Source organism: Haliotis rufescens, unplaced genomic scaffold (genome assembly GCF_023055435.1).
Source record: "Haliotis rufescens isolate VD_foot unplaced genomic scaffold, xgHalRufe1.0.p SCAF_16, whole genome shotgun sequence".
Classification (NCBI taxonomy): domain Eukaryota; kingdom Metazoa; phylum Mollusca; class Gastropoda; order Lepetellida; family Haliotidae; genus Haliotis; species Haliotis rufescens.
Window position 1 is genome coordinate 14,103,876 of NW_025963846.1, and position 16,273 is coordinate 14,120,148.

At 44.7% G+C, this 16,273-nt stretch overlaps 1 protein-coding gene across 4 annotated transcripts in view; it reads left to right on the forward strand.

Annotated features, from left to right (window-relative positions):
• The window catches only part of LOC124136119 (urocanate hydratase-like), a 29,450-nt gene continuing 13,177 nt past the window's right edge, over positions 1-16,273 (forward strand). Inside the window, exons 1-12 of one of the 4 annotated variants that reach the window (XM_046501935.2) lie at positions 1-87; positions 1,196-1,522; positions 3,654-3,784; positions 4,606-4,759; positions 5,188-5,316; positions 6,065-6,126; positions 6,397-6,463; positions 7,326-7,469; positions 9,166-9,317; positions 10,313-10,421; positions 11,348-11,418; positions 11,789-11,886. In XM_046501935.2, coding sequence (XP_046357891.2) covers positions 1,397-1,522; positions 3,654-3,784; positions 4,606-4,759; positions 5,188-5,316; positions 6,065-6,126; positions 6,397-6,463; positions 7,326-7,469; positions 9,166-9,317; positions 10,313-10,421; positions 11,348-11,418; positions 11,789-11,886 — 1,243 coding nt within the window. In that variant the 5' untranslated portion in view covers positions 1-87; positions 1,196-1,396. Of the gene's footprint in view, positions 88-544; positions 777-1,195; positions 1,523-3,653; positions 3,785-4,605; positions 4,760-5,187; positions 5,317-6,064; positions 6,127-6,396; positions 6,464-7,325; positions 7,470-9,165; positions 9,318-10,312; positions 10,422-11,347; positions 11,419-11,788; positions 11,887-16,273 lie in introns of those variants that run through there. The other 3 variants (XM_046501925.2, XM_048396896.1, XM_046501916.2) reach the window with 3 other exon arrangements.

The following is a 16,273-nucleotide window of genomic DNA, read 5'->3' on the forward strand; positions in this document are numbered from 1 at the left end:
CGCAGCTCGCGATGGGTCAAGACATAGATAAGATAAGTGTACGTTGAGCCACGCACCTGTCACACGGGGACGAACTCACCTGCTCAGGTAACTCAGATAACTTAAGTTTGTCTCTCATACACAGAAACTTGAATTTTTTTTTGATAAGTGACAAAACCCATGACGCTTCTCTCTGTAATGACCCTAAAGAACTATATTCAGAAATATACGCAAACTAACCCTACCTACATTTTTAATTAGGTCACTCCTTGGTATAATTCTCATGTTAATACTGTTCTACTGACTACGTGACTTTGTATGTATAACTGCGAGTGTCCTAAAGATCATGTCATTCAGGGTCGTTTGAAATAAAATATTCATATTACATATTAACTGCGTGGAAGTCGGTGTCAGACTTTGTACGGTAGAGAGAATTATAGCTGAATGCAAACTTGAGTAGCCTTGCGCAAAACTGAAGGTCCCTTCAGGTCTGCAAGTGGTTGTGACGCTGCCTTATCTGCTTTATCTAGTTCTATCTTGTATGCCATTCTAACACTGACTAAATACCATCACTTCATAAAGTCATTGTATAGTTTCAACAAGGTACTGGAGTGAGGTGAAATAGGGTTTAACGTCGCGTTCAAGACTATTGGACTTATACAGCGACGTGTGTGTGTCTGTGTGTATGTGGCAGGGTAACCTTATTTTTGGTAAGACGCGACTGGGGATCGAACCGTCGATCTTCCGCTCTCCGGGCAGACGCGCCCTCCACTAGACCACGGAGGCGGTCCTACAAGGTACTAAGGGCTTGACTATTTAATATTGCAGGGAAGATCTGGGATTTTTGACTGAACGGGTTTTTGTTCAGTCAGTGCTTCAGAAACATTCTTTCTCTCTCCTTTCTCCAAGAGAACCAACCAATTTGGGGGGACGCACAATACAGTATTTTCAGAACACCCAGACCCTAATAACAACGCCTAGATATATGCCATAAATCAACGACAGACCTTGGCATGTAGCCCCAATTTAAAACTTGAACTTGAACTAAATATGACATACAAATGCTGGGTGAGGGCACTGCCTTGATGCTAATGTATGATTTCATGTATTGTAAAACGTTTTGGTGTTATAATGAATTGATTGTTATGTGTTGATGTCAAGGTTGTCGCACTATCGCTGCTGTTGACTTCAAATCCTATAGACGCTTGGTTTTCAGTGCTTATCTTTTGCCAGTAGATCTGGACAGAGGATCAGTGTAGGCCGGTCTAGGAGATTAACAGTACGCATATCACAGGACGGTCCACAGTGTTGTCTCTCAGCGATAACAGCTGGGGTCCATGAAGAATACATCTCGAGATCTTCAGTCTCATCAGCGCCAGCAGGACACACGGTGAAGGGAAACTACATCGAGCTGAAGATGTCCACGTTAAAAGAACTGTGCATGGGACTACCGTTACACCCGCTCCCTGAACGCCGCGACAGGGACGACTCGGTCCCCCACGCCCCCATCCGCACCCCCAGTCTCACCGTGGAGGACCAGAGGGTATGTACAGACACGTGCGGCCTTAGGTCTGACTCGTGGAGTGCACTGAGATTCTAGTTCAGAGTGTGCTAGGTTGGTCACATGTAATTGACCTCGTTAGAAACATTGTATTGCTGAATTCTATTTCGATATATGAGTCATTATCAAAAAATAACTTAATTTTAAGATTGAAAAAATGATTTCTTTTAATGGCTTTTCTCGGTCCAAGATTATTTTGGTTAATAACATTTTTTATAATGACTCGTATTCTAAATTAATCAAAAACACGCAAGTTCATTGACATGGACCCTTTAAAGATTCAGAGTTGTTTTATTGGAAATTATTGTTTTTAGGCTTATTAAATAAGTATTATACCATGTGTTATATTATCATGTTCGGTATTCTGTGAAATATCACTCAATTAGAATCTAGTTATGTCCAGGGACAGTTTCCACAGAAACCTCTGAAAGCTGGTGAGTGACATGTTGAACTGATGGGTGTAAAACACAGAAACCTCTGAAAGCTGGTGAGTGACATGTTGAACTGATGGGTGTAAAACACAGAAACCTCTGAAAGCTGGTGGACACCAGTAGCAAGTCAACAGTTGAGTGACACGTTGAACTAATGGGTGTCAAACACAGAAATCTCTGACGAAAATAAAAAAAACATATCAATATGTTCAAACTGGTTTATATTGACTAATCTGAAAATGTATTTCATCACTTGAGATTTGTGGTTTGATGAGAATAATATATGTGTTGATAACTCAATTTGACATTTCCTGTGTTGGATGTTTAAAAGCGACCAGACTTTGTCCACAATCATAAGAAATCTCTATCAAAGGCTTTGCACGATTCCTATTATATCATAACCGCGTTTGACATATTAGGTAAACATTAGGGTTATGATAACCGATTGCGTATAAGTCACTGATAACTGATTATGCATAAGTCGCTAATAAATGATTATGTACAAGTCGCTGGTAACTGATTATGTACGCGTCACTGATAACTTATTGTGTACAATTCACTGATAACTGATTATGTACACGTCGCTGATAACTGATTGTGTACAAGTCACTGATACCTGATTGTGTACAAGTCACTGATAACTGATTTTGTACAAGTCACTGATAACTGATTGTGTACAAGTCACTGATAACTGATTGTGTACACGTCACTGATAACTGATTGTGTACACGTCACTGATAACTGATTGTGTACAAGTCACTGATAACTGATTGTGTACACGTCGCTGATAATTGATTGTGTACAAGTCACTGATAACTGATTATGTACAAGTCACTGATAACTGATTGTGTACAAGTCACTGATAACTGATTGTGTACACGTCGCTGATAACTGATTGTGTACAGTTCACCGAGAACTGATTTTGTACAAGTCGCTGATAACTGATTGTGTACAAATCACCGAGAACTGATTGTGATGACGACATTGATCGTTCGGTGTGAACAAGTCACTGAAGATCCGTTGCTTAAATGTTCAATAACAAATACATTTGATGTCCTATCTAACATACATGTATATATGACCACCATCAAGCTGACATGCCCTGATATAGAAGTGAAACACTGTTAAAAGCAACGTTTAATCAATGTCTCTACGACATAACGTTCACAATAAGGTTGAACCATCAATCAGTCAAATGGAAACACTTGTTTGTTTGCTTATTGTTTTACACCGCACTCAGCAATATTCCAGGTATATGACGGCGGTGTGTAAATAATCGAGTCTGGATCAGACAATCAAGTGATTGACATCATGAACATCGATCCATGAAATAGGATAGATGATATGCAATTAATCAAGTCACCGAGCCTGACCATCCGATCCCTTTTGTCGCCTCTGACGACAAGCATGAGGCTGTTAGGAGTCTAAATTCTTACCCGGAATCCACGGGCTAATGGTCTGTCTGAACTTAGGTAGACAATTAGTTACTCTAACACAGATTTACGATACGTCGTCAACATGAGTGAGTGGGTGAGTAAGATTTTACGCCGCTTTATACAATATTCAAGCAAATCACTGCGGGGGACACTTATTGAACTCAGACTTTTGTCGTTAAGGGTATTTTCGTCTTTACGAAGAACGTTTAGTGTGTCCTAGCTCCGATGGTGATCTTTTACTTTCAGCTGGCACTGGAGAACGCCCTGCGCTACTTCCCCCCGGAATATCACGGGGTGCTTGCCTCCGAGTTCGCCCATGAGCTCCGAGAGTATGGCCACATCTACATGTACCGCTTTAGGCCGGATGTGGAGATGAGGTTAGTCACTTAGTTGCTGTTGTTGTTGTTGTTGTTGATGATGATGATGATGATTAAAGTGTTCGCTCGTCAAGCCGAAGGCTCTGGTTCGAATCCCCACATGGGTACAATGGATGATGATGATGATTAAACTGTTCGCTCGTCAAGCCGAAGGCCCTGGTTCGAATCCCCACATGGGTACAATGGATGATGATGATGATTAAACTGTTCGCTCGTCAAGCCGAAGGCCCTGGTTCGAATCCCCACATGGGTACAATGGATAATGATGATGATGATGATGATGATGATGATGATTAAAGTGCTCGCTCGTCAAGCCGAAGGCCCTGGTTCGAATCCCCACATGGGTACAATGGATAATGATGATGATGATGATTATTAAAGTGTTCGCTCGTCAAGCCGAGGCCCTGGTTCGAATCCCACATGGGTACAATGTGTAAAGCCTATTTCTGGTGTCCTCGCCGTGATATAGCTGGAATATTGCTAAAAGCGGCGTAAAACCATACTCACACACCATAAAACAGTCTACTGATCACACTTGGATCGCGGTCCTCAAAGCGTTGTCAACTTCTTATAGCTTATGTTGAAAAATGAGAAGTAAGACCGTCTCAGCACTAAGATCGCAATGTCAAACAGAACCCTGGCCACACATTTCTGGTTACTTTCTGGATGCAAAAGAAACTCTACGCCAAACGATTCTTTCTATCAGTAGATATTCTTTATCCACCGTGCATCAATCTGCATGTATATACAGTGTGGGTTGAATCCTCGGGTAACATTGCACCATGTCAGGTCGAGTTTTAAAAAATGGTTTTATGTTTCAGAGCCTATCCTGTAGACGAGTACCCGTCCAGGAGTCGCCACGCCGCCGCCATCATGCACATGATCATGAATAACCTTGACCCACACGTGGCACAGTTTCCTCAAGAACTCATCACATATGGCGGAAATGGACAAGTATTTTCTAATTGGGCTCAGGTATATAGCATACCCTATTGCATGAAGCGAGGGTTTATGTCTTATTCTTGACTCCCGTTAGGTCAAATCCTTTCTGTAGGTTTAAACCTGGGTTGTGCTTATCCTACTTTTTCCTCAGGGTCGCGGGCAACTTCTATAGTGTTAAACCCAGAGTACTGGATATCTTGGCGTCCCTACTACTTAATCCAGGAATATGTTTTGTATTAATCCTTTTGAATCCAAAGTAGGTTACCTTAATTTATTGAACTTGGTCCCTGTAACTGATCTATCCCATTAAGGCACAGGTGGCCGACTGGTCTGGCATGTCGCTGTTGGGTCCCCGAGTCTCATCGTGAACTGTAATACGTGTACTACCAAAGCGGCGTTAAAGTCAACTAACTCATTCGATCATTCCCTGTAATGACCATCACCTATATTTGACACTGCAGTTCTGGATAGTGATGAACTACCTGTCCAAGATGTCAGATGACCAGACGCTGGTCATGTACTCCGGACATCCCATGGGACTCTTCCCAAGCAGTCCGTCCTCACCCCGTCTCGTGGTGTCCAATGGAATGGTGAGTCGACCCCTCATAGTACCAGACCCCCTCCTACATCTCGTGGTGTTGTCGCCACAAAGTAGCACACCGCCCCCTCCGATCGAGGTGTCCAATGGAATGGTGAGTTGACTCAACTTCAAAGTAGCAGCCCGTCTTCACCCCCGACTCGTTGTGTCCAATGGAATGGTGAGTTGACTCAACCTCATAGTAGCAGCCCGTCTGCACCCCCGACTCGTTGTGTCCAATAGAATGGTGAGTTGACACAACCTTATAGTAGCAGAGCATCCTACTGCACCCCTTTTAAAACATCAATCTTAATGCCTCGAGCCCTTCAAATATAGTTGATTCTCTCCAATTTCAATATTTAAGCATATGAGAAAAAGTTCTAATGTGAATTGTTTTTTCGGCTTTTTATTTGCTATAGCCAGCAGGAAAACACAATAAGTCTCTCTGCACCCTTTTATTGTTTGGGTTTTTGTATTCATAAAAAAAGGCCATTCAAGTTTTTGTTCAACTTATATAATGGTTGGCCATAAAACACGTTCCTCTTATATATGTGCTACATTGGCGATTCTCCAGAGCCCGGTACTGGTCCAGAAGGCGGAGTGGTCCAGTGCACCCATTCCCTATACTACCACAAATAAAGAAACGTTTCTGGCATAAGCATAAATGTCATCCACCCCAATCTTCCACCCTTCCAATATTAAATTGCCGGTCCCTTTGAACCATAAATACGCAGCAAAGATACTGTGTTTGCTTCTTGCAGGTGGTGCCCAACTACTCGTCCCGGGACATGTACGAGAAGATGTTTGCACTGGGTGTTACAATGTGAGTGATGGAACAGCTAGGGTTTTCATTGCCGGATAGGAACACTACTTGATTCCTGAGAAGATGTTGAGACAGAAACTACAAACAATATATATTTCATTCACTTCGTGCGATTCCTGTTAAAATATACAAGACATTAACTTCTGCAAAATAAATGGTATGCCATTCTCCCAAAGAAGAAAAGTGAATGATTGACAATTAAACCATCAACGATTCGTGAAATATAACTATGTGTCATATTTACACCTGACAAGGCACCCGGTGTTGTAGGTACGGGCAAATGACGGCTGGGAGTTTCTGCTACATAGGACCCCAGGGCATCGTCCACGGCACCACGGTAAGTCTCGTGATCACAAACACCGTGAAACTCTTGTCTCAATCTCATTAAAATCAGACCTCAGTCCTCGCTACCGCTAAACAAAAATCTGAGGACATCCCATTAGGGGTCACGTCAGAACGACCTTTCATCCGACCAATCAGAGCATCGCTTACCAGATTATGAAAGTGACAGTCGGAATGTGATTCCTAATCATGCAACCTCGAAAACTTTAACTCCGAACAATAGTTACGGGTTCAACGACTGAATCCATGCAATCTAGACCATCTATTATCCATTCCAGAATGTTCAGGTTTCAAATTTATAATCGAGAATTTGTCAAAATATGTTTCGAAACGTAGTCGCCAATTTGAAATTAGTGCCGTAAAGCACGAGAAAGCTGCCTTCTGATTGGTCATTCCATTGGTTGGTCAAAGTTCGCGCAAGGTCGGCCTGACGTGACCCGTAATGGGATGTCCTCAGATCTTTGTTTAGCGGTAGCGAGAACTAAGATCTGATTTTAATGAGATCGCTCTTGTCTCGATACATATACCGCAGACTGTACAGGACGGGAGCTGCATGTTCAAGCCATGTAACACGTGATATCTGGATGTGCTTGATTAAAAAAAGGTCACTTGGGGTTTTATTCCAGTGAGACCAAACTTGGGGTGAGTCGAAAAGAGGTTAGGTACGAGTAAGTCTTAATAGAGTGTCCAAAACTAATATAATAACAGAACATCGTTTGTGCTTCATCGACATGGTACAGAAAGCTGAAGGCTTTGATAGATAGTTGACAAATATTTACTGATTGGATATGTCTGACGTCATATAATTGTCGATTGTGATGTTCCTAAACAGTTGGTGTTGACACATGTACTTGTAGCTGACGGTGCTGAACGCTGCTCGGAAACACCTGGGTACCAGCAATCTGGCGGGGAAGGTGTTTGTGACGTCAGGTCTAGGGGGAATGAGCGGTGCTCAGGCTAAGGCCGCCGTCATCTGCGGGTGTGTCGGAGTAGTAGCCGAGGTGAGATGTGCGACGTGCTCCTTGGTTAGACTGGATTCACACTTTGTGTGTGTGTATGTATATATTATTTCTCCTTATTTAGTATTTTCTTTTTCAAAATGTTGCATTTTTATCACATTCACAGTAACTGTATGCTCGATCGCAAACAGTTTTTAATTAACGGTCATAATGTTTAACCTAACGGTCATAAAGTTTAACTTAACGGTCATAACGTTTAACCTAACGGTCATAAAGTTTAACTTAACGGTCATAATGTTTAACCTAACGGTCATAATGTTTAACCTAACGGTCATAAAGTTTAACTTAACGGTCATAATGTTTAACCTAACGGTCATAATGTTTAACCTAACGGTCATAATGTTTAAGTTAATGGTCATAATGTTAATGTAGCCCAGTGGGTAGAACGATTCCTCGTCTCCAGTTGTTTCCGGGTTCTATTCCTTCATGTCAGCCCTCTTATACTGGTTATCGTTACTTGGCACTGCTGTTGACTGCCACCAGGGGGGTTACAGGGAGGAACAAATCCCCAGTGGTTCATGCTTGTCGTAATCATCGACCCAATAGTATGGTGAGTTGGGTTTAACGCCGCTTTTAACATTTTCCAGTTATATCACGGCGTGCAAGCTTAATGTTGGAGGAAAGCAGGTCTCAGTCGTTTAACACTTCGGTGAAACCTACGAGCATGGGTATGGTACTGACAAACCCAGAAACATAATCGGGGCGAACCGGGATTCGAACCCGCAATCATAAGTTTCTGGTGTGCCAAAGGGACGCAACTCTGCACAGCGAATCGCGGTGCCTTAGAGACGGGACCACGGAATCTGTTTGGTTCACAGTTAAACAAAATTCACCGGTTTCACAATATTTCTACGTTCTTCTGTACGTCCTGTTAACGTGGCCAGAGGAGAGCACGGGTGACCCAGTCGTCGAAGGCACCGCAAGTAGCTGTGCATGCAGACTTACATCCCTTAGAAGTGCAAGAACTCTATCATCTCGGGATAGACTACCATATTCGCCGTGCTCGTGTTTCTAGATTTGTCAGCACTATACCCGTGTTCTTGGGTTTTACCAAAGTGGTGAAAGCACCTGTCTCTTCTAGCTCACCTTGCGCATCAAGCTTACAAGCCGTTTGTTTGTTGTTTAACGCCGCACTCCACGCAAAATCCACGCAATTGGGATGACATGCATCAACCAAGTCAGCCAGGCTGACCACCCGATCCCGTTAGTCGCCTCTTACAACAAGCATGGGTTGCTAAAGACCTATTGTACCCCGGATCTTCACGGGTCCTCACACGCCGTGATATAACTGACCAAAGTGCCCCCAAAAATCTTATGTATAAACTGTCCATGTGTCTGTTTGTCCAGGTGTCTATGTGGTAGCTTGTCCTTGTTCGGACCTATGCGGTTTTATAGTGCTAGCCCCACGAGATACCATACAGTTTAACATGGATACTCAACTCAGTATACTGACTCGGAGCCGACGAATATTTGTTTAGCCCCATTATTGCGCAAGGTGCCCCCAAATCTAACCAAGAGCGGATCGAGCATTTTTGGAAAGAAGGGTCCAAAATATCAAAATTCTCTGCAAAATTTTACTGCCTACAATTGGTTTTCAAAAGGGGGAGGGGGTGGGTGGACCCCCTCTCTGGATCCGCCTGTGCTAACGTCTAAGCTGTCCATTTGTCTGTACCTCCAGGTGAGTCTGGAGGCGATACGGAAGCGGTACAATCAAGGCTGGTTGATGAGGATCACAGATGATCTGGATGACTGCATTGCCGTGATACGCCAGGCAAGGAGAAAGAAGGAAGCGTTTAGTCTTGGTTACCATGGCAACATCGTCAGTCTCTGGTAAGGTTCGTGAATGACTGAGATTTAAGTCAACGTCAATTGGCAAAAGGAGCCATATATCGACGAATATGGCTCACGAAAAGTCAGAGGGTAATAAGGTCGTCTTGGTCCGGACCGCCTCCGTGGTCTAGTGGTAGAGCGTCCGCCCGGAGAGCGGAAGGTCCGGGTTTCGATCCCCAGCCGCGTCATACCTGTTGTTACCCTGCCTGGCGCTTGGCTTTAATGGGATCAAACAAGAACTGGTCGGCTCGGAAAGCAGCCACACACGCACACACGTTCATGCACATCGCTATATAAGTGCAATAATCTTGGATGCGACGATAAACCCCATTGCACCTCACCTCATCTTGGTCCGATGTTGTTCACGTGATTACACCGTATAAAGTAAACCTGTTCTTTAACGATGTCGTTGATACACTGAGTGATATGGGACCCACCAAGTAATAGTATTCAAATCACCCTATTGTTTTCTGTGATTGGAGAAGCCGAACATTTTAATTCTTTTAACCTAACCAATCTGGTAATATCCGGATAGCCAACGTAAGAATGTCGTAGGTGCATTGATATCATACTGAATACATAAAAAAAATTGTTGTTTAACGCCGCACTCAGCAATATTGCAGCTATATGATGACGGTCTGTAAATAATCGAGTGTGGACCAGACAATCCAGTGATTGACATCCTGAGCATCGATCTACGCAATTGGGATACGATGACATGCATCAACCAAGTCACTGAGTCTGACCACCCGATCCCGTTAGTCGCCTTTTACGACAAGCATGTGTTGCTGAACCTATCCTTACCAGGACTTTCAGGGTGTTACTACATAAGAGCTGTATTAGGAAAATATTCCTTGTCACCGCAATCTATATATGCTGACAATAACATTAATAGCACGAACTCTCACTTCCCCACCCAAGCCCCATTTATGGAAACCAGAATAAACACAAGGGGAATGTATCAATGTAGAAGGAGTACAAAGGTATTATTTCAGGGAGAGACTGGCAGATGAATACGAGCAGACAGGTGACCTGCTGGTGGAGCTGGGGTCTGATCAGACGTCGTGCCACAACCCCTACTTGGGAGGGTACTACCCTGTGCAGGTAACACGCCTACCTGTGTTGCTCAAACTGCGTCTTCATACGATGTTGTGGGACAGTGCACAAGCCGCCGCAAATCTCAATTTAATTTGTGTCTCATCGCTTACCTGCATTTCATAAAATGCTTTCGTATTTAGGGCGGTGTGGTAGTCCAGTGGATTATGCGTGCGCTCGTAGCGCGAAGAGTCAGGGTTCGATTCCCCGCATGTTTGAAGCCCATGTGGTGTCCATTGCCATGATATGGCTGTTATATTGCTATAAGCAGGCAGAAACGACACTCACTCCATCGTTTAAAGGATTATGAGAAACATATGTACATACATAAAATGTAATCATTGTAAGAATTGGCAATATGGTGCTGGAGAACATAAACTGCCGGGCAAAAGAAAGTATACACTAAGTCTTGGAAATGGAAATTCTCTCAAAATGTTACTACGCTGAAAACAGTCGCAGAAACACTGCGAACTTCAGGTCAAAAATTCAACAACAGTACAAATACATTACCATCGAATAACCATTTCTTGTTCTCCATCAAACATGTGTGCAAACTATCTTTTTCCCGGCAGTTAACTTGCTGAAAGTGTTCTGGACGTTAGATTCAGGCAGGTTGAAGATAATATCATCTTCGAGAATCAAGGATATTACATATCCATACTCGTATGATACATACCGTGAGATTTTCGCCACCATAGCTTCGTTTCGGAAGTGACGTCTACACCCCCATTAGTCCTTTATCTTAATGAGCACGCAATTTCTTTCGCACTGTTGAATGATCTGATTGGGTGGCTATATTTAGTGTGCGGTCATACGAATCGGGTTAACAACTAAACTGCGTGGTTGCGGAGGGGTCCAGGGGATTTATCATTATAGTTTGAAGAAGCAATACCCTGGACACTCGAGGATGAGATAATGCATGTTGTCTGTCCTAGGTGGGGTATGACGAGGCCAGGGAGATGATGCACGAGAAGCCAGGGAGATTCAAGATCTTAGTACAAGAGAGGTAACTATTATACAGAGTGAGCAGGCTGGGTGTAACTCACCCATCCACCCACCCACCTTCTCGCTCAACCACACACACTCCGCCTCCACCCCCCACCCCATCCAACCCCCACCCCCCACCCCCCACCCCACCCACACGGGCCGCTCCACAAGCGTCAACCAATCCAGAAAGTCACATTCGCTAAGTTGATTCGGTTCAATAAACGTTGAGCAAATAAAATGGTTGGCTGTGGGATATAAATGTCCTCTGATCATCTCAATGGGTGTCTCTTTAATGTCCTCTTTGAATGTTTATGTTTGTTTTTGTCAGCAATAATACATCGAGTGACTTGTCTATGACCTACCAGTGATTCTTGTCATTTTGTGTTCAGTTTACGGCGTCAGGTGGCGGCCATCAACCGTCTGGCAGATCGGGGGATGTCCTTCTGGGACTACGGCAACGCCTTCCTTCTCGAGGCCAGCAGAGCAGGTAACTAGATCTGCTACATCGTATTCAAACATCGTCAACAGATCCATGCTACATTGTGTTCTCCTCTCTCTATCGCCGTCAACAGATCCATGCGTATCTGCTACATCGTGTTCTCCTCTCTCTATCGCCGTCAACAGATCCATGCGTATCTGCTACATCGTGTTCTCCTCTCTCTATCACCGTCAACAGATCCATGCGTATCTGCTACATCGTGATCTCCTCTCTCTATTACCGTCAACAGATCCATGCGTATCTGCTACATCGTGTTCTCCTCTCTCTATTACCGTCAACAGATCCATGCGTATCTGCTACATCGTGTTCTCCTCTCTCTATCACCGTCAACAGATCCATGCTGCATCGTGTTCTCCTCTCTCTATCGCCGTCAACAGATCCATGCGTATCTGCTACATTGTGTTCTCCTCTCTCTATCGCCGTCAACAGATCCATGCGTATCTGCTACATCGTGTTCTCCTCTCTCTATCGCCGTCAAAAGATCCATGCTACATCGTGTTCTCCTCTCTCTATCGCCGTCAACAGATCCATGCGTATCTGCTACATCGTGTACTCCTCTCTCTATCGCCGTCAACAGATCCATGTGTATCTGCTACATCGTGTTCTCCTCTCTCTATCACCGTCAACAGATCCATGCGTATCTGCTACATCGTGTTCTCCTCTCTCTATCGCCGTCAACAGATCCATGCGTATCTGCTACATCGTGTTCTCCTCTCTCTATCGCTGTCAACAGATCCATGCGTATCTGTTACATCGTGTTCTCCTCTCTCTATCACCGTCAACAGATCCATGCGTATCTGCTACATCGTGTTCTCTATCTATCACCGTCAACAGATCCATGCGTATCTGTTACATCGTGTTCTCCTCTATCTATCACCGTCAACAGATCCATGCGTATCTGCTACATCGTGTTCTCCTCTCTCTATCGCCGTCAACAGATCCATGCGTATCTGCTACATCGTGTTCTCCTCTCTCTATCGCCGTCAACAGATCCATGCTACATCGTGTTCTCCTCTCTCTATCACCGTCAACAGATCCATGCGTATCTGTTACATCGTGTTCTCCTCTCTCTATCACCGTCAACAGATCCATGCGTATCTGCTACATCGTGTTCTCCTCTCTCTATCACCGTCAACAGATCCATGCGTATCTGCTACATCGTGTTCTCCTCTCTCTATCACCGTCAACAGATCCATGCGTATCTGTTACATCGTGTTCTCCTCTCTCTATCACCGTCAACAGATCCATGCGTATCTGCTACATCGTGTTCTCCTCTCTCTATCACCGTCCACAGATCCATGCGTATCTGTTACATCGTGTTCTCCTCTCTCTATCACCGTCAACAGATCCATGCGTATCTGCTACATCGTGTTCTCCTCTCTCTATCACCGTCAACAGATCCATGCGTATCTGTTACATCGTGTTCTCCTCTCTCTATCACCGTCAACAGATCCATGCGTATCTGCTACATCGTGTTCTCCTCTCTCTATCACCGTCCACAGATCCATGCGTATCTGTTACATCGTGTTCTCCTCTCTCTATCACCGTCAACAGATCCATGCGTATCTGCTACATCGTGTTCTCCTCTCTCTATCACCGTCCACAGATCCATGCGTATCTGTTACATCGTGTTCTCCTCTCTCTATCGCCGTCAACAGATCCATGCGTATCTGCTACATCGTGTTCTCCTCTCTCTATCGCCGTCAACAGATCCATGCGTATCTGTTACATCGTGTTCTCCTCTCTCTATCACCGTCAACAGATCCATGCGTATCTGCTACATCGTGTTCTCCTCTCTCTATCACCGTCCACAGATCCATGCGTATCTGTTACATCGTGTTCTCCTCTCTCTATCGCCGTCAACAGAGCCATGCTACATCGTGTTCTCCTCTCTCTATCACCGTCAACAGATCCATGCGTATCTGTTACATCGTGTTCTCCTCTCTCTATCACCGTCAACAGATCCATGCTACATCGTGTTCTCCTCTCTCTATCGCCGTCAACAGATCCATGCGTATCTGCTACATCGTGTTCTCCTCTCTCTATCGCCGTCAAAAGATCCATGCTACATCGTGTTCTCCTCTCTCTATCACCGTCAACAGATCCATGCGTATCTGCTACATCGTGTTCTCTCTCTATCACCGTCAACAGATCCATGCGTATCTGCTACATCGTGTTCTCCTCTCTCTATCGCTGTCAACAGATCCATGCGTATCTGCTACATCGTGTTCTCCTCTCTCTATCACCGTCAACAGATCCATGCGTATCTGCTACATCGTGTTCTCCTCTCTCTATCGCCGTCAACAGATCCATGCGTATCTGCTACATCGTGTTCTCCTCTCTCTATCACCGTCAACAGATCCATGCGTATCTGTTACATTGTGTTCTCCTCTCTCTATCACCGTTAACAGATCCATGCGTATCTGTTACATCGTGTTCTCCTCTATCTATCACCGTCAACAGATCCATGCGTATCTGCTACATCGTGTTCTCCTCTCTCTATCGCTGTCAACAGATCCATGCGGATCTGCTACATCGTGTTCTCCTCTCTCTATCGCTGTCAACAGATCCATGCGTATCTGCTACATCGTGTTCTCCTCTCTCTATCGCTGTCAACAGATCCATGCGTATCTGCTACATCGTGTTCTCCTCTCTCTATCACCGTCAACAGATCCATGCGTATCTGTTACATCGTGTTCTCCTCTCTCTATCACCGTCAACAGATCCATGCGTATCTGCTACATCGTGTTCTCCTCTCTCTATCGCCGTCAACAGATCCATGCGTATCTGCTACATCGTGTTCTCCTCTCTCTATCACCGTCAACAGATCCATGCGTATCTGCTACATCGTGTTCTCCTCTCTCTATCGCCGTCAACAGATCCATGCGTATCTGCTACATCGTGTTCTCCTCTCTCTATCACCGTCAACAGATCCATGCGTATCTGCTACATCGTGTTCTCCTCTCTCTATCACCGTCAACAGATCCATGCGTATCTGCTACATCGTGTTCTCCTCTCTCTATCGCCGTCAACAGATCCATGCGTATCTGCTACATCGTGTTCTCCTCTCACTATCACCGTCAACAGATCCATGCGTATCTGCTACATCGTGTTCTCCTCTCTATATCACCGTCAACAGATCCATGCGTATCTGCTACATCGTGTTCTCCTCTCTCTATCGCCGTCAACAGATCCATGCTACATCGTGTTCTCCTCTCTCTATCACCGTCAACAGATCCATGCGTATCTGTTACATCGTGTTCTCCTCTCTCTATCACCGTCCTCAGATCCATGCTACATCGTGTTCTCCTCTCTCTATCACCGTCAACAGATCCATGCGTATCTGCTACATCGTGTTCTCCTCTCTCTATCACCGTCAACAGATCCATGCGTATCTGTTACATCGTGTTCTCCTCTCTCTATCACCGTCAACAGATCCATGCGTATCTGTTACATCGTGTTCTCCTCTCTCTATCACCGTCAACAGATCCATGCGTATCTGTTACATCGTGTTCTCCTCTCTCTATCACCGTCCACAGATCCATGCGTATCTGTTACATCGTGTTCTCCTCTCTCTATCGCCGTCAACAGATCCATGCGTATCTGTTACATCGTGTTCTCCTCTCTCTATCGCCGTCAACAGATGCATGCGTATCTGCTACATCGTGTTCTCCTCTCTCTATCGCCGTCAACAGATCCATGCTACATCGTGTTCTCCTCTCTCTATCGCCGTCAACAGATCCATGCGTATCTGCTACATCGTGTTCTCCTCTATCACCGTCAACAGATCCATGCGTATCTGCTACATCGTGTTCTCCTCTATCTATCACCGTCAACAGATCCATGCGTATCTGCTACATCGTGTTCTCCTCTCTCTATCACCGTCAACAGATCCATGCGTATCTGCTACATCGTGTTCTCCTCTCTCTATCACCGTCAACAGATGCACCACCGTCAACAGATGCATCCACATGTCGAAACGAGACCTAGACAGACAGCGGCTTTCAACATTGATCAGTCAATAAAGACAAGAATATTACATAATCAGTAATGTTTCCACACAAACAAAAGAATCGATAAACAATTTGGTTGACATTGTTGTAGCCGATTATACGTTATATATGCATCATTCTATCAGGAGTGGGGGCACGAGTGACCCCGTCGTCTAGGGCGGCGTAATTTGCTCTGCAGAGTTATATCCCTTAGGCTTGCCAGAAACCTTTAGAATCATGGGTTCGAATCCCAGAATCGCCATCATTGTGTTTCTAGGTTTTTACAGCACCATACCCGTGCTCGTGGGTTTCACCATGGTGGTCAATGTCAAATACTTGTTCAAAGCGGCGTTAACCCAATTCACTCACTCACTCACTCACTC